The sequence below is a fragment of the Siniperca chuatsi genome, linkage group LG15 (assembly GCF_020085105.1).
Source record: "Siniperca chuatsi isolate FFG_IHB_CAS linkage group LG15, ASM2008510v1, whole genome shotgun sequence".
NCBI classification, from domain to species: Eukaryota; Metazoa; Chordata; class Actinopteri; order Centrarchiformes; family Sinipercidae; genus Siniperca; species Siniperca chuatsi.
The window spans coordinates 21,992,231-22,010,140 of NC_058056.1; the positions used below are offsets into that span (position 1 = coordinate 21,992,231).

The following is a 17,910-nucleotide window of genomic DNA, read 5'->3' on the forward strand; positions in this document are numbered from 1 at the left end:
TTTGGTCAGCTTTATTGGTGTACACACTTGAGACCAAGTCCTTATATTTGTTCCTTTTATTTTTAAATTTTGATTATTTCCTCTTTGTGAAATCCTTTGTATGTTGCTCTGGATGACTGCATTCATTAACTGTAAAATGTAAATGTTTGTCTACAGGAGCTGCAGAAGGCTTATGACAAGCGCAAGGCTATTGTGCTGTCGATCAATCTGTGCAGTGCTGAGTTTGTGCAGTCAGACACAGAGGAGTCCCGAGAGCTACAGGCCAAACTGAAAGACATGAACAACCACTGGGACAAACTGGGCAGCTCACTGGAGCAGTGGAGGTCTTCATTACAGGAAGCTCTAATGCAATGTCAAGTAGGTGCCAGTCATTATCGTTAGAACCTCAAAATTAATGTGCAAGTTCAGTTGTTCTGAATGTTAATTGAGATTGTGAGATTGTTTCATAGAGCTGTAATTATGCATACAGTTCAATCTCTACTTTCCTCCTCTACATCTGACTGATAGGACTTCCATGAGATGAGCCATGGTCTGCTGCTGTGGTTGGAAAACATCGACCGCAGGAGGAATGAGGTGGTTCCCATCGACCCCATCCAGGATAGTGACACTCTCCATGAGCATCATAAAACACTTACGGTACATACATATTATCTAAATAAATATAAGTATGATTAGTTCAGGAGTTTAGTGTGGAACAACAATTAATTTAAGTTGAACACTAACACTGTCCTTTGTAATCAATACATGTTTAAATTATTTTAGCCCTGTGGCAGTTCATTGCAGCAGGGGGTTTGCTGAGTAGTGAGGGACTGTATTGAGATTTTGGGTCATATTGTAACTCCCACATAAAACGCTTTGTGGCTCCTCATCCCACACCTATAGTATCTTGTCTTTCCTGTTACCTGTGACCCTCTATGAACAATAATTGATAATATCATAAAAAGCTGTAAAATGAAAATTACATAATATGGGTTACTTTTTTAAATCTTTCATTGCATCATGAATAAAAAACTGTATATTTTGACCAAATGCTTAATTTAAAAGGACTCTCCTTTAACGTTGAATGGGCCAATGGTCATAGTTTTGGACACTAACCAGTGAGCCCAGGCAAAAAATATACTGATTATACTGATATACTGAAATAGCCTGATTAAACACAATTGATCAAAGTTCCGTAACACTTATATTCACAATCTCCACAGCAAATCCGCCAAGAGCTGCTGGACTCCCAGCTCAAAGTCGCCTCACTTCAAGACATGTCCCTCCAGTTGCTGGTCAACTCTCAGGGCAGCGACTGCCTGGAGGCCAAGGAGAAGGTTCATGTTATTGGGAACCGCCTCAAACTGCTGCTAAAGGAAGTAACCCGAGACCTCAGAGAGCTGGCCAAGATTCTGGACATCACAAGCAGTCAACAGGTAGACCTCCACTTACTATATACCTGTGCAGTGTTACCTGTACAGTCCTGATACTTAACCTTGTGGATGCAGTTTTTAGTTTTAGAGATATATTTATTGTATATTTGAAAAATATTATTGCTTAGATTTAATTCAGAGCAGGGGACCAAACTTTGGTTGCCCAAACTTTGTTAGTTTTTCATGAAAATCTTTCAAGAAAATGAGCTGTTCCTTTACTCTGTTCTTTGCTGACATTTTTTAATACCCCTTTATTTTAATCTCACCTGCACATTTTGTACTACTTTCATCTTTTGATTTGTATTTTTCTTTTTATAATTACACTATATGTTCCCTTATATCAGGAGTCAGCATTTATGTTAAACTATGGGCCATGATTTATTCATCAAGTTTATTCTACTTTATTTTAGTACCAACAAGGCACAGTAGTCTCAGTTTCATGTCTCTCTTCACTTGGGAGCAGTATTAGACGTTACAAGGTCATATTTATTGGGATTTACATGAGTTTAATACATTTTAGTCATGTAAAAGTTTTTATATTAACTACGAAATGGATTTCAGCTTTCATCAAGGGGCCAGATATTTTTGTTGAAGGGCCAGATTTGGCCCGCGGGCCGTTATTTGCCCACAGCTGTCTGATACTGTATGTATCTCTCACTGTCTCTTTCTTTCTTTCTTTCTTTCTTTCTTTCTTTCTTTCTTTCTTTCTTTCTTTCTTTCTTTCTTTCTTTCTTTCTTTCTCTCTCTTTGTCTAAACGTTTCCTTTGTCAGGATCTGTCATCTTGGTCATCTGCTGATGAGCTGGACACCTCTGGTTCCCTCAGTCCTGTATCAGGAAGGAGTACACCAAGTCGACGACGATCGGTAACGTATACACCTACCTGTACATGCTGCTCTGTCAGAAGCCAGGTGTTCGGTTACCCCTCTGAGACAGTGCATACAGTAACTTGTGCCCCAAATGCCCCGTTTAAGGCCATATTCACCCCTGTCATCCCAAGATCTCTCCTCACACCTTTCTACACCTCCACAACCTGCTTTACACTCCCTCCCTCTGAATTCTGAACTTTTTCCCAGCCTTTTACTCTTCTTGCATGTGGTCTATTCTCAGAGCAAACCCTGCCAGAGAACTGGGGAATCTTTTCTCTCTAACTTCCTACCTTCCTTTTTCTTAAATGACTTTTTCAGTTCTGCCCTAGTTGCCCTATTTTTCTTCCAGTATTTCCACACTAAAAGACTTCTGTCCTACAAGTCTTTTCACCCACTAGACTTTCCTCTAATTTCTTCTCACTCTAGTTTTGGTTTGATCCCTGTAGTGTTATTCTCAGGAATACTGGCTATCATGAAACTGCAAAATTTACAAAAGAAGCATACAAACTGTTGTTTTATGATGGAGAAAGCATGACATCATATTTGTTTTATCTACAATATAAAACAAGAAGGAAAAAGCAATAATTTTTTTGCATCACTATTGATCATTATCTATCTAAATACCAGTCCAAATAAGCATGTCACTGCTTATATTATGTGTGTTCCTAAATGTGAAATTCATGCATTACATTGCATAATTTGTAGCTTCCTATTCGCAATTAGTTTGTTGCACTCACAAGCCGAAGCACTTCAAAGTAGTCGCGCACTTTGAAAAGCCAGATTCCTTGTTCGAGTTACAAAATCACCTTCACACTTGATTTTGTTGCTGCACTTCTTTCGTTTTGGGATTTCTTTTCATCGGTAGCTTTGTCTTGATTTGCCTGGACTGAAACATACTTTCTTTCTTTTACCCCCCTCCCCCTGTTCATTGCAAACAGCAACGGGGCAAATGTAGTCTGTCACAGCCTGGAACGTCTGTGAGCAGTCCACACCACAGGTACCTTTCTGTTGGTTTCTAGCACACCCAGAAGATAATGGAACTCATCAGCCCATGATGCACTTGGAGGCCGATTCATGCTTTCTAATCCTGCTCAAGTCTTAAACAACAGCTGTGTTTTAAAGAATAAAATACTAATACTTATAATAATAATTAATACTTGTGTCAGATTAGCAGCTCATGATAGTGAATTCCATCATCTTCTGTAAGTCTAGACACTGTGTGTAGGCTAGGTGATGAGGTGAAATGCAGCCTATACATCCTTGATAAAACTGTTTCACAAGGAATGGTGCAAGGCCTCTTCTCCGCCAATGTCCTTGGCTGCTTAATATCGCTAACCAGAGGGCATTTCTTACGTATAACACTTTCTCTATAGCTAACACTCTCCCGCTGTTACTGAGCACACACACACCCTTTTTCTCGAATTGCCGAGCCAGTAAATGTCTGCAATGAACAATGCAAAAGCTGCAGTTTCTCTTTCTCTCTTGCTCTCTCTCTCTTGTGTGTGACATTTCTTCTTCTGCTGCTATCTCACTGACTATCCACCATCTCCCCCTCCCTCAGTCTGTCATCTGTGAGTCTTGCCTCTCAGGTCTCCATTTGTGAAGTGATAAGGGGCACATTTTGTAACAACCTAGGACAACCTAAGTGTAAAATCATGCATCACTATTGTCCATGCATTCTTGGAATCAGGGATCACTTTAATGAAATATATTTAGAGAGTACTGCAGGCCTTTTTTCTCCTAATTTAAAGAAATAAATCAATGTTTTTCTTTACAGTAGGTAGGTGTAAGTAAGCTTCTTCACAATAATTCCCTTTAACTTACCATGGCTTCTAAACTTTGAGGCTTAAAGAAGACAGTTTTTACTGAGGGTGATGGTGACTATAAATGATACAATTAAATTAATAGTATGACATTTTGGGAAATACGCTTATTTGTTTTCTTGCTGAGAACTTTCTTTTTTAGAGCCCTTATGCTAAGCTAGGCTAACCGTCTCGTGGCTCTAGCTTAATACTACATAATTGAGAGTGGTATCAATCTTCTCATCTAACTCTCATCAAGAAAGCAAATTAACGTATTTCCCATACTATTCCTTTAAAAAAGTGTAGCTGAACTACGTTGTCAAAGAGGCTGTTTCTAATTGCTATGCTCTTCTTGCCTCAGCATGCTTTGCATTTTTCAACAGGACACAAACTTTCAAAGAGTCCTTTAAACAAAAAAATCTAATTATTCAGCTGATACTTGCAGCATGCCTTTTGTCTTTTATCCTAACATCCTTTGCAAAGGAATGCAAGCTCACATATTAAATGTATTTGTTTGGTGCAGGATTGTACAGTATGTATGCCTTGAAAACTGTTTTGTGACTGTCTTTGTAACTGTGTTTATCCACCCAGTCTCAGTCAGCATGTAGATCACAATGTGAAACATTGTCCCAACATTGCTTTGAACTGTGTTGGCGATGTCTTTTAAACACAGCATGGTGCTTACGTCAAGCACTATCATGCAGTTCCCCTGTCACTGAACTGAGATCTTATTTGGATTGAAAATGTGTAGACAACACCTAAACACTGAAGCATATGTATGGAGATAAGGATATTAGATTACAGAGCAGTTCAAGTGAGTTTTTTATTGAATTAGACTAATTTGTGAGTTATTTTTGCTGAGTTATTTTTCCCCCAAAGATAAACAATTTGGCACTTTTAAAGTTGCCATTATAATGTGATCATACAGTTCTGAAATTAGGGATTCAGATGACAAAACAGATAGCAGGATTTTGTATGTTCTTATTGATTGATGTGAGTAACTAAACGTCAGTCTGTGCTGTGTTGTGAATGCGTGTGCGTGAGCAGGTCTCGCAGCGACGCTGGATCCGCTTCCTTCCCTTCTGATTCGGAGACATTCGGTCGTGGGTCGTCGTTTCTGTGGCGCGTCCTCTGGGTCGCACTGCCTCTCCAGTTCTTCCTGCTCCTGTTAGTGGTTTTTGCCTTCCTGCTGCCAATGACTGAGGAGGACTACTGTGCACAGTCCAACAACTTTGCTCATTCCTTCTACCCGATGCTAAGCTACGCTAACGGACCACCTCCAGTGTAGGCTGGCTGTTAGAGCGTTTTATTTCAGTATTCTTACATCAGTACGACTTGAATTGAAATCCCGTTGATATACTTTAAATGGTCGATCAAAAACTGATCTTGGTCATCCATTTGTACTGCAGAAAAACAGCTGCCATCTACAATTAATATCTTTGTGTGTAGCACATAGGATCAAGCATCTCACAATGTTACTCTGTGTAATGCTGTGTCGATTAAGGAGCATCTATGGTGTAACAAAACTGAAGAAACTGTTTTTGCCCAGAGTGGACATTGCTGGATGAATGAACTGAAGATCAACTCATTGGCATATACATGTTGTATTTCTCTGAAGAGATCTGTCAGTGGATAGCACCAAAGTTAAATGCTGAAATTTTGCCTGTGAATTAGCTTGTAACTCAAAAATTTGTTTAAAAAAAACCCCAAAAAACAAACAAAAAAAACCAACCATTTAATATATCTTACGTTGCAATTATTTTTTTACCTGTATTTTGGCATGCGGTTCTGATCTTTGCTTTTATTTACTTAACATCCCTCATTGTGTCTGTGGTAAACAACATTTTTAAGTTTAGTGAATTACATTGATTCATGTAAGATTCATTAAAGCCAAGTTGTGTGTTTTAATATCAAAGCAATTCAAGACTAAACCTTTCACATGTCATCCATGGTCTTTATACATTTTGCTGTTTTATTTTTTAAACAAAATATAAAATACAACTTTATGATTGAGAATTATGACATAGAACTATTGTATATTTTGTATGACAGTCAGTTAAGTATTAAATGTATAACAGTCAAGGAATATTTAACATGTGTATATAATGGTAAAAAATGAATATGAAAAATGTATGTATATGCGACCATCAAAAACAATGAATGCCAAATCCTCATTTTGATATTTGTCTTTTTATTTAATTTTTTAATGTGATTTTACATTTCTAATATTTGTTCAGTGAATCATATTTATACTGAGCTTTTCCTGAAAACACAAATAGGAAAACATGATGTTAGATAGATCATTTCATTCTGTGTAAGGTCTATTTTTATATAGTTTTTAGACCACAATAGTACCTTTACATTGTAAGTGCATTTTGGCATAAGTATAATGTATAATTCTAGACTTCATGAAGGGGAACTGCATCCTCTAAATAAGCAGACCTGGAGGTAGAGAGACCCAAGGAGGAGCTGTCAGGAAGGTCCTGGATTTGGGGAAGATGAGGCCTCTGGTGAGTAGGACAGTGCCAGGGCATATTAACATGATGAAGGTGGTGATGGTGATGATGAGTGTGAAGAAGGCTCTCCAGTAATTTGATGATTTCATAATTTGGAAGAGCCAGGGCTGTGGCATCCAGACCTAACATCTGGGAAACAACCATCCGGAAATCCACCAACTGAACAATGGAGAAAAAATATATGCCAATATCTGAGATTAATTTTACAGGCATAATCTGTAATCCAGCTGTAAATATGAGTCACCACACTACCACTCCTGAACTGATTGACAGTCTTTTTAATACACACAGACTAATTGCAGTAATATCTAAATAACAGGTTTTAGGATTCTCTGATGCTCTTTAAGGCTGTAAATGACTTTTTTTGTCCAATTGGGGGCAGCAAATACAAGCTATAAACACAACATTGTCACATTATCACCTTTAAAGTTTCTGTGGCAAACTTGTTAGCAAACAGTTGCCCATTTACACATCCAGCCGATTCAGAACAATATTATCATTCATTTGAAGTTATGATTCAGCCACCTGATGACTGCAAGTCTAATATTTACTCTCATATAGCTCTGTTTTGGTCTCCACCGCCTACTGAGGGAAATATCTGGCTCTTTGTTCACCAGCTAGTTGCTAACTTTATTTCTCTGCTGTTTGGTGCTGGGCAGGTAGTGTACAGTGGGTTTTTGGAGCTTTTTTGCTGAAAACAGCAGCCTGCTGTGATGGAAATGAGATTGATGAGAGCGGTGAGAATGAACCAAAATAGTAAAGTTGACAAGATACATACAGATACCATGTTTGTATTTTATATTATTAGCTACCACCTGTTTTGAGACCATATAAAAAATACCAACATAAAGAGTGAGTACACATCTTTTTAAGAAAAAGAGAAATTTATGTTTGGCTTGAAGGTTCATTTTTGGCCATGGAAACAGCAGCCACAAGTAAATACTTAACATCTGCTGGCCATGAGATGTGGTTAAAAGCTTTGGAAACAACAAGTAAGTTAGACCTTGTGTTGAGATTTTTTTGTGAAATTGAAAATTAGCTTTCTATGTTAAGATGTTGCTGAACGAAACTTTTCATATTCAACGTTCCCTTACCGCTCTCTCCCTCTCAGACAGCTGAAGCAGGCTCTGTCTGAGGGTGTTGAGTTGTTGCTGGTCCTCTCTGGTCTTCTTCTCTTGGTTCTGTAGGTCTGAGCTCACAGTGTTCAGCTTCTTCTCCACCTTGGCCTTCCCCTCCACCAGCTGATCCAGCCTCTTTTTCTGCTCCTGCATGGTCTGACTGTGTTCCATGACTTTCAACTTGGCACGTCAGACAGAGGTGTTTAGTGAAGCAACTGTTATTTAATGGCTTCATCAGGTTGGCTTATTGCTCTCAAATACTCTGATACTTAAAGATTTGCAAGGTTGTTTTCAGAACTAACCTGCTTTACATGATTGGTGCACAAATACAAAGCAATACCCCATCCTTTCACCCACCCATACACAAATACATGATAAATTATGAGGTAAAAATACCTCTGGATTGAATTTGAGCTTGAACCCCTCTCCCCTCTACCTTGAGCTCATTGGTGTGGGACAGTTGGGCCTTGAGCTCAGTGTTGGACAGCTTGGTAGCCTTCAGCTCGCCTTGGAGACGCTCCAGTTTTTTCTGCAGCCTCCTGGCCTCCAGATGAGCATCATCTCGTTCCACAGCCAACACTGATCGGCTCCTCTTCTCCTCCTCCAGCTCTGACACCTTCTTCCTCAGGAGCTGGATGTGGAGTCCTTTGCTCTCTAGTTGGTCTTTCTGTGATTTTAACTGTTGGAAGCAGGGATATTCTGATTACAGGTGTATCGCTGGTCATGCCAGCACAACAACAGTTCTGCATTTGCTAAGAGAAGAAGTTTTCATCACTACTGAAATAAAAGATGGTATCTTCATAATCAAATACCACTCTGCACACTTGCAGAAGCTTGTGATGGGTTGTTTAAAGCCCTTTGTAATATCTAAAGATAGTAAAACTGAAAGTAATTTTGCTCCAAATGCCAGTAATACCACCATTAGCTATTTGTGTAGCCTACCTTTCGCTGTAGACTGTAGGTCAGACTTTTGCTCTCCACCAAAGCAGTTGCCTCTTGTTTAACAAGCTGCTCTACACGTGACAGGATGAGTTTTAGCCTCATGTCGAAGCCTAGCTCCAAAGCAATACTGTCAACTTTCATTGTCACTGACAGCTGTTCCAGGAACTCTTCATACTGTTAAAAATGTAAAATGAGTAAATATGGATTTATGTCACAGGACTAAGACTTTAATTGATAATTCTCTCATTTAAATGCTTTTATTACGTATTTACCTGTAACTGTAACTTCTTTCCCCCTACTACCACAACTTTACTCACATGCTGTTTGCTGTGTCTCAGCCCGTCACAATGCGTGTCTGCTGTCAACAGCTCAGTCTCCAGACCTTGCAGTCTCTCTCTCAGGTCCTGGACTTGCTGCTCTGCAAGCTGAGCCCTCTGTAGTGCACTGTGCTGCAGTTCCGTCTGCTCGCTCAGCTCCTCAGAGACATGACACAGCCTGGCCTCCATCTCTAACAAAGACTGCCTCCAAAAAATGTAGTAAGGATGTTAGTGTTTATCTTAGTATAAGTGCCTCTTTGAGACATGGACACCCAAGATTTAATGTAAAGGTAAATGTGGAGACCAGTGTTGGAAACTATAATAATAAAATGCTGCTCACATGTTAATGCACCAGAAACAATAATCCAATAGTTTAATATATAATAATGTCACACTGACAGAGCCCATTTTGGCTGCATAGTGAGTACTATTATTTAAAAATTAAATTACATTTTGCTAATAATATGTACTTTGACTTAAGTAAGGTTTTGAATGCAGGACTTTTACTTGTAACAGAGTAACAGGATTTGCTACTTTTACTTAAGTAAAAGTTCTGAATTATTCTTCCACCACTGGTGGCAACATGGTATTTATTTATTTTACTAAACATAAAATAATCACTTGCCTAATGTGTTCATTAAGCTATAACATTTTTCAGTTCCTTGCCTTATTTGGGCCAAAACTCCAGCAACACTTAAAAAATAACTTTATTGTGAGTCCAGTGCGTTTCGACTTGGGGGCTCCATCAGTTTGTGAACCCGATGAAGGCCACAGGTTGGTCTCACAATAAAGTTGTTCATATTACAAGACTTACTGAAGTTTTGACCCTTTAAGACCAGTTTCTCCATGCACCTTGAAAATAGATGACGTTATGCCAGAAATCCAAACTCTGATTTCTCACCTTATTGCAGAGGTTATCCACTTTGTGTAAAATATCTTTCTCTGTGGGCAGGATGACATTCTCAGACTTCGCCTGCAGCAGGCCTGCCACCTTATTCAGGAACATATGTAGTTTCTCCTCAGCTGCCTGGGTCTCTCCTTGGCTTGACTGTAGCTTTCTTTCAAGCTCCTCCACCTGTTTCTCCAAACAATGTGACTCTCGCCGCGCTGCCTCTATGACTCTCTTGCTGGCCCCAAGCCTCTCCATTAGGGTTTCCTTCTCCACCTCAACACTCCTCCTTCCCATCACCAGGCCGTCTAACTCCTGAAAGAGAGAAAAAAAAAAACACCACAAAGAGTCGCAGAGTCAAATATTTAATATAAGTACATGTCCTGAAGGAAATTGTGGTTCTTAAATGGTTTCAGTGGAGAACTCCACACTGGGCCAGATGCATGAAACTGTGTAGGTTTACACCTTAAACTGCGTGCAAAGACATAAACATGCATACGCATGAAACAGTTCCAAACCCTGGTTAAGATTAAAATTGTTTTATAATGTGACTCTATATCATGTTTTATCTACCATAGGGGCATCAGAGGGGGCAGCTGTGTAGAGAAGGCTGTTAGTGCATTTAGACTTTCGTGTTCGGAAATAAAACTTACAGAAAATATCACTGGAACAGTTGAATAAATAAAATATGAAAAATCCAAAAAATGTAAACATTTTGGACTTTTGGTGTCTTCTTCTGGTGGGTGTATTGTCAATTAATTGTACTATAAACTGAATTCAGGAAAGTTTAAAAGCTGTGTAAGTACCACTTTGAGTGAATCGAGTGCTGCTGCACTGCTGGCAGCTTTCCTCCGCTCTCGGTCCAGCTCTGCCACCAGACTCAGCACCGTCTCTCTGCTGGCTTTACACTCCAACTCACAGGACTTCACACTCTCCTCCAAAACAGCAATTCTCATCTTCAGCCTCTCCCTCTCGTGAGACTGCTCCAAGAAATAATAAAATATCATTAGATAGTTATTATAAATTCTATAGTAGGACATTTTTACATGTATGTCTATTTGAAAGCAAAAAAATTAAACACAGTTAAGAAACATTAGACATTAACATTCGATGCAATTTAGTTAATTCCCAATAACAAATATGTACCATAACTCTTTATGGTAAAATTAACCTCTGTTGTGTTAGCATACCTCATCAGAGTTTTCCATAACTTCCATAATTAGAAGTGTTGCAGGGGAAGTGCATATACAGTAGAGACTTGTTTCTGTTTTAAGAAGTCTCCTGGCAACACCAAACACAGGCTATACCAGGCTTCGCCAGAGGGGGCGCTGTAGCTGAGAACATCTGACATCTAGACACTTTTATCAATTACAAAAAATAGATCTTTGGATGCAAATCAAAAGTAATTTATAGCCTGTAAAGTGTTTAACAGGTCAAGCAAATGCATGAAATAACATTAAAAGACCAAAAGCAAGAAGCTGATGAAGATGCATGTGAAGGTCAACTCAATTGTTATGGATTTATTATTGCCCTGAGTTCAGCCTTTCAGGTAGCCCTTCCTCTAAGGCACAAAGTTGAGCCTTCACCATGGCATTGTGTCAAATTCTTTACTCCTTCACTATTCACAACATAGGGATGCCATGTAGACTGTACGGCATGTTACTGCAGGCATCTATCAGGTCATGTGCAAGGCATGATGGTAGTTACCACTTGGTCAGGTCATTAATAATGTAAGTAAGCCATACAGGGCCTGCTGCTGTCATTAACTCTCTATGTGGTTAAGGGCCATAACCACCAATGGGGGCCACATGATCAGTATGACTTTCTGTGTTGCTTGTTCTCCACACTTTGTATGGTGTTAAGTTGACTGACTCTCTTACTTTAAGGTAGGGCTGCCAACTCTCACGCATTGACTGAAACTCACGCAACTGACACTTTTCACATGCTCTCACACCACACATCCATTTTCTTTTTCATAACTGATAACAACGTCGCAGCACGACAAGAGGACAGCACATGACACTTGCAGCAGCACAGCGCAACAGCAGCACTGTGCAGCAGTGAGTTATTCAGACCATCAGGGGGAAAGCGAGAATTTTACAGAAATCTATTATATTGTAATGTATTCCCATACATCAGAGTAATCTCTTGGCAGCGGCACAGCGTCTCTCCCTCTCCTCTTGCACCATGCACACGCAGGCAGGACAGTCAGTTACTATGGTTACGGGGACGCTCTGTTTCTTGGAAACTCGGAAACTTTCTCATGAATCCCAGTAAGAGGTTTTTAGGTTAGTATGCTTGTGCAAAATCATGAATGTAATTGTACCTCAATACTGAAATCTAGTGATGTAACATAGCCTAATTTTACATTTTTGGACTATTAGAACTATAACTATTTTCTTTCTACCGATAGTTCCCACATGAAACTGCTCACAACAAAGTCTGTGGATTATCTTGAGTAAATGGGTCATGGTTTCTGGAAAGATATTGCTGTTGAGTTTTTCAAATGTATTCTTTTACCACCACAAGCCGAGTGCCATATAGTCATAAAACATCTAAATATCTCCAAAACTCAGGCAACGCACACCAAAACAATCTAGATGGATAAATAGCACTACAGGTAAGAGGAAAATATGTATTTTTGATTTGGGGTGAACTGTCCCTTGAGCGTGTTGGCAACCCTGTATGAACATCATACAGGGTTGCCAACACGCTCTCATGCTGTTTGAACAAATCTCATGCCAAATAAGCGAAAGCCTCAAAGCCACTCCAATTATATACTCCTCCTCTCTCTTCTATTTCTAGGCTGGTTTACTAGTTGAATAAAATCTAGTGTGTTTGTTTTCAAAATTATCCTGCGGGATCCACTGTCTTTGAACAATGTTGAGGAGAGTTGAGGAAACACTTAAAAATGACCAAATAGTGAATTATAGCCTAGTGTAGTGGTTCCCAACCTTTTTGGCTCCTAAACCTTTAAGATGAAGCAATGCCTACTTGTGTTCCCCTATCACAAGTTATTCTGGCTTCACTGTGGACATGAAAGTGCTTTTTCACAGAATTTCACAAGAAAACGCAAAAAATTAGAGAAAAGTCAGAAAAAAATCAACAATTTTGTGGAACAGAAATGTTGTAGGTGGTCCCTACCTTGCAGGTTGGAAACCACTGGCTTCTTGAATGTTTTTTCAAATATATTTTTTGGGGGACATTTTATGCCTTTACTGGACAGCCAACAGTAGAGAGAGGACAGGAAATCAGGGGAGACAGAAGTAGGGAACAAAGATCCCTGTACACCAGAGATGTTGTGGCTCATGGTCAGCAGCCTAACCCCTAGGCCACCAGGGCGCTCCTATTAATTTGACATAATTTAACCTAAACCTAAATGTGACAATTTGATTTTAGGTTGGAGAGAGGACGAAGCCCTACAAAAATCCCAATAGATTTTGTAAATTTTTTAGAAAGAGCAATATTCTTTCAGTGGGCCCTAGCTCCAGCACTGTTAAATGTGGTGTAGGCCGAACAGCCTGGCTGCAGCAGCTAAGTACAACTTGCCAGCCTACCAGTCAGTGCTCGGGGTAGACGATGTCATTATTGCGTCATCTCAAACAGGAAATGAGCGGCAACAAAACTTTATTAGCAAACACCAAACACGCCTCGGTCTGTCATTAAAGGTGCCATGTAGTTAGCTATGTTAAGTCCACAATTATATGTTAACACAACACTTCCCGTAACCGCCGTTTTCTGACGTGTTGAATAATTTTTAAAATCGAGTCGTTTTGAATCGCTTCTCTTACATTTACTGGTAAGCTAACCAACGGCTAACGGCTACATTGATTATACATTGATTTGCAGTAGCACGTTAAGCATTTCTGTTGGCTTGTACCAAAAGTAAGCACCAAGTGTATGACCGTAGTTGTTTTTCGTATATTATTCACACAGTGTATTTAATGTGGATAAATCGTAACCGGAATACTAGTGAGGATATTGATAGCTAATGTAGTCAAGGTCAGTCTTGCTTGTTTTGGTTCGTATTTTTGTATTTAGATTGGATATCAGAAGTCTCAAATACAATTAAGTTCAAGTGCAACGTCATATCCACTTACTGATAGATCCAGGTTTGCTCACAGAGTTCTGAAATGCTTGTGTTGTTAAATTAGAGCATAACATATCATGATGCATCTCCTGAAGGTGCACTACCAGCTGTCTCCTGTGTTGTAGCTCCCCTGTACAGTTACTGTTGTCCATGGTAAGATGCTTCTCCGGACTTTGTGGTCCAGACTGGGAGCTCATCGGCCTGTAGAGAGGAAACCAGTCTGCATCTGTGCCTCGGCCAGTCTCTCCCTGTCTGTCCAGCCACTCAAGTATAAATCCAAACCCAGGACTCACTCAAACTGGTCTGACCCATGGATCTTCTCAAGGACCTGTTCTTTAAACACTCTTCCCCAACCACAGAAGCATATAAGACATGTTCTGCCTGCTTCAGGTGGACTTAAAAGTCTTAGCAGCACTTTGTTAACTGACCCTGGGATACTGACTGAATGTCAGAAGCGTTTTTATTCACCTGACCTTGTGAAGTCAGTGTTAAATCCCAGTCTAAAACCAGCAACGGTGCCTGGAAAGAGGGTTCCCAAAGGACCAAGAACAAAACAACCTTCTAGAGCCAATCAGCCTTCCCTGAATGAGGACAAGGTGATTCATCGGATGAATGACCGATCTTTTATCTTTTTAAGTGTTGATACATGTCATGTTTTTGTTTTAGTGATTAATTCAACCCTGTGTTTCTCTGCAGGACATGATGCAATGTATTGCCTTTGCAACAGCAGATCAGTATCATTTACCAACACTTTGCCACGACTTGATAAGCCACAATTTCCATGAGATAGATTTACCAAGAGGTATGATTCTGAATTATTCATACATTACAACTTTCCAGGGAATTATATATATACTGCTTGGAACAACTAACACATTTTATGACAATCATGTTTTACTTTCAGATGCCTCAAATGTGCTGGTGATAAGCACAGACATGGCTGCAAAACCAGATGACGATGCTCTAATGTTCTTTTTCAGGTAGAAATGAAGTAATCTGTTTTCAAAGTGCTTTGTTTAGGCTTTGTCTTGAATATAAATGATCCGATGCTTATGCAAAAGGATTACTCAATATGCAGTACTTTTGCTTAAATAACTTACGTATTCTTTGATCAAATATTTCCTGATCGAAATCATAACTTTTCTAAGTTTAGAAGGTATTTTAATTAGGTAAAGTTCTTGTTTGACTGCTTGTGTTAACGCTACATTAAAGACTGATGTACTGATAGTTTGGCATGTTTTGTTAGATGAAAAAAGGAGTTGTAGAAAAATGTTGTAAATGTTTATATTTCTTAAGCAAGGTATTGAAACATTTTGGTACTAAAACTCGAGTGTGCTATTGGCATTGAAATAATTGAAAAGATACCCAGCCCTAGTTTTAGTGTTTTGGTAACTTTTTTTGCTGTTGTTGTTTTTGGCAAATCATGGATTGACTTTCACAATCTAAAATTTCAGGGAAGGCTCAGTAGTTTTCTGGAATGTTGAGGAGAAAACGGTAAACAAAACTATACATATTTTAGAAAGTATAATATTTCGCTAATAGTAATTCTTGTTTACTTCTCTACTGTAGCATACTTCTTCGACAATGTAATTTTTTTCACTGTCTGTACAGATGAAAAAGGTGATGAGGATATTGGAACATCATGAGATCCAGCCCTATGAAGTAGCATTAGTCCACTGGGAAAATGAGGAGATTAACTACGTTGTTGGAGAGTATGTTGATCTTCAGTCTTGTGTTGTTTTTGTTTATTTCTACTTTCAGACTTTCTGTAGCTTTTTGTAGAATTTAAATCTTTTCTTCTTCAGGGGAAATACAAAGCTTGAGCGTGGCAACTTTATTCTGAGTGACAAGATGGATCAACATGAAGCTGTTCTGGAGAAATTTGCATTTTCAAATGCACTATGTTTGTCCGGTAAGAACCTGCACCTCAACTATAAATTATAAAGATTTTTATTGTTTGGTGGTAGCACTGTACTCCGCCTCTCCTGTGAGTGTAACCACTTGCTTTCTTTTCCAGTGAAGCTAGCGATATGGGAGGTGTCATTAGACAACTTTGTAGAGTCAATTCAATCAATTCCAGAGGTACAGTAGACACTAAACAGCAGGCAGCAAGGAATTATGAATAATTGATTTTCTGTAATGGTTGTTTGTGTCTAAGGCAGATCAAGTATCAGTGCTCCCCTTAATGTCCTAATCTATTTTTTTCCTCAGACGCTGAAGTCTGGCAAAAGAGTTAAGTTGTCCTCTGCAGAGGTTATGAAGAAGATAGGAGAGCTTTTCACATTAAGGTAAATTAAGTTTTCTCTAAATAGCAGTTCATTCAGAAGGGAACTGCAACCTTCCTACTTTTGTGTCTTACAGGTTATCGGTAACAGAAATTTGTTGACATCAATTCCACTCATTGTTACTGTTTCACTCAATGTATTATTTCTAACAACTCAAGCTTTAAGTAATTCTACCAGGTATTTGCAATTGCAAGAACTACTGATGTTGCTGTTATATTTTCAAACTCCGGGAGGACAGACTCTGTTTAAAACCTTTTGTATTTACGTCCTCCTCTGACAGACACTGTATAAACCTGAGGTCTGACCTGCTCCTCACACCTGATTTCTACTGGGACCGTGAAAACCTGGAAAAACTCTATGATAAGACCTGCCAGTTCCTCAGCATCAACCGCAGAGTCAATGTAAAGAAAGCTGCTCCAAAAAATAACGTGGCACTATTGTTGTAATATAGAGACTCATTCTGAAACTGTGATAAGGGGCATGTGCTTTGTTTTTGAGTTAAGCTATAAACATTTTCTGTGTTTTTAGGTTGTGAACGAGAAGCTGGAACATTGTACACAGTTAACAGATCTGATGAGGAGCCACCTAAGTGAGAAGCACAGTTTGAGGTTGGAGTGGATGATAGTCATCCTCATTACTATTGAGGTAAGGAGATAAAAGAGATCTGCCTGAAGAATATGATGTCTTGTGCAAAAGTGACCTTTGTTTTTAACCTTTATCCATCACATCAAACCTTGCAAACAATCTTCCACTGATGGACATTGGCTAGTCTACTTGAGTTATTTCATTAATTAAAAGAGAATATAATTAATTTACATTCTCTGATGAATTTTAGTTTGAAGATTATTTGTTTAATTTTATTTTGCATTCCCTCTTTCTGGTTAAGAATGCATACAGCCCTTTCAAGTGAATAATATGAATAATATCTATTGCTCGTTTTTCTTGTAGGTTTTGTTTGAACTTGCAAAAATGATCTTCTAAACTACTCCTCCAATAAAGCACAAATAGAAACACTAGAAGCTCCAAAGGACATATGACAAATGTACTTTGTCAGTGATATGTGACAATGTTTTCTGGAACTGAAATTGTGAAGCGGACCTAAATATTTTTGAATGTCTTACTGTTCCTGTTGTATAGTATATACGTTTCAACAACACACAATAAATCTCTCTCTCTTTTTTTACCATTTCTGTACTGTTTTGCTGAAGATCATGGCCTTGTTTACTGCTTTTTTTAAAATATAGCGCATCAGTGGGACTTGTTAAGTTTGGGATCAGTAATGTTTTTTTTTAGCTTTGTTAGCTGAATTTATGCGTTTAACAATGTTCATTTTATTTTTACATTATGTGCAAAAGTCTATGAATGTTTTTCAATATGAAAGATACTGGTTTTTAAAGCACTTAATTGGGACGCGAGGGTAGAGACTCTCACCTCGACGTGTGACATTATTGTGACTCTAGCAATAGAAAAAAGAAAACAAGATACGATAATATTCATTAATAATATTACTCAAATTCATCAAATCCAAGAACTCCAACTGTGAGAGTCGTGTTATAGAAGATGCAATAAAGTATTTGTTTTAAATGTTTGCCAGTTTTGTTTCATGTTTGCATGTAAAATATCAACTTATTAATTCGGTAGAATGTCTAAAGCTAACTTATGATCACCAGAA

The 17,910-nt window shown here is 38.7% G+C and overlaps 3 protein-coding genes across 25 annotated transcripts in view; 2 read left to right on the forward strand and 1 right to left on the reverse strand.

Moving 5' to 3' along the window:
• Positions 1-6,255, forward strand: part of syne1b (spectrin repeat containing, nuclear envelope 1b) — a 91,950-nt gene extending 85,695 nt beyond the window's left edge. For 17 of the 19 annotated variants that reach the window (XM_044165673.1, XM_044165677.1, XM_044165690.1 and 14 more), the window contains 6 exons: positions 157-357; positions 508-636; positions 1,203-1,415; positions 2,184-2,276; positions 3,218-3,276; positions 5,129-6,255. In XM_044165673.1, coding sequence (XP_044021608.1) covers positions 157-357; positions 508-636; positions 1,203-1,415; positions 2,184-2,276; positions 3,218-3,276; positions 5,129-5,369 — 936 coding nt within the window. In that variant the 3' untranslated portion in view covers positions 5,370-6,255. The remainder of the gene's footprint in view (positions 1-156; positions 358-507; positions 637-1,202; positions 1,416-2,183; positions 2,277-3,217; positions 3,277-5,128) is intronic. The other 2 variants (XM_044165687.1, XM_044165688.1) reach the window with 1 other exon arrangement.
• ccdc170 (coiled-coil domain containing 170) lies at positions 6,253-11,194 on the reverse strand. 2 transcript variants are annotated; one of them, XM_044165695.1, is made up of 9 exons: positions 11,054-11,194; positions 10,670-10,843; positions 9,876-10,178; positions 8,975-9,175; positions 8,658-8,831; positions 8,152-8,394; positions 7,692-7,895; positions 6,524-6,756; positions 6,253-6,344 (listed from the first exon to the last, which is right to left on the reverse strand). In XM_044165695.1, the coding sequence occupies exons 1-9, from the start codon at positions 11,078-11,080 to the stop codon at positions 6,329-6,331; spliced, it is 1,575 nt and encodes a 524-aa protein (XP_044021630.1). In that variant the 5' UTR covers positions 11,081-11,194; the 3' UTR covers positions 6,253-6,328. The 2 variants fall into 2 exon arrangements, with proteins under 2 accessions (XP_044021630.1, XP_044021629.1); XM_044165694.1 differs by having other exon boundaries at positions 6,253-6,756.
• Positions 11,195-13,455: 2,261 nt separating this feature from the next.
• On the forward strand, positions 13,456-17,826 carry rmnd1 (required for meiotic nuclear division 1 homolog). 4 transcript variants are annotated; one of them, XM_044165699.1, is made up of 12 exons: positions 13,456-13,865; positions 14,079-14,549; positions 14,650-14,755; positions 14,858-14,933; positions 15,408-15,447; positions 15,565-15,665; positions 15,759-15,865; positions 15,971-16,035; positions 16,165-16,241; positions 16,519-16,639; positions 16,767-16,883; positions 17,187-17,826. In XM_044165699.1, exons 2-12 carry the CDS (start codon positions 14,112-14,114, stop codon positions 17,217-17,219), a joined length of 1,281 nt encoding a protein of 426 aa, XP_044021634.1. In that variant the 5' UTR covers positions 13,456-13,865; positions 14,079-14,111; the 3' UTR covers positions 17,220-17,826. The 4 variants fall into 4 exon arrangements, with proteins under 4 accessions (XP_044021634.1, XP_044021633.1, XP_044021631.1 ...); XM_044165698.1 differs by having other exon boundaries at positions 13,456-13,662; positions 14,049-14,549; XM_044165697.1 differs by having other exon boundaries at positions 13,457-13,662.
• Positions 17,827-17,910: the final 84 nt, after the last annotated feature.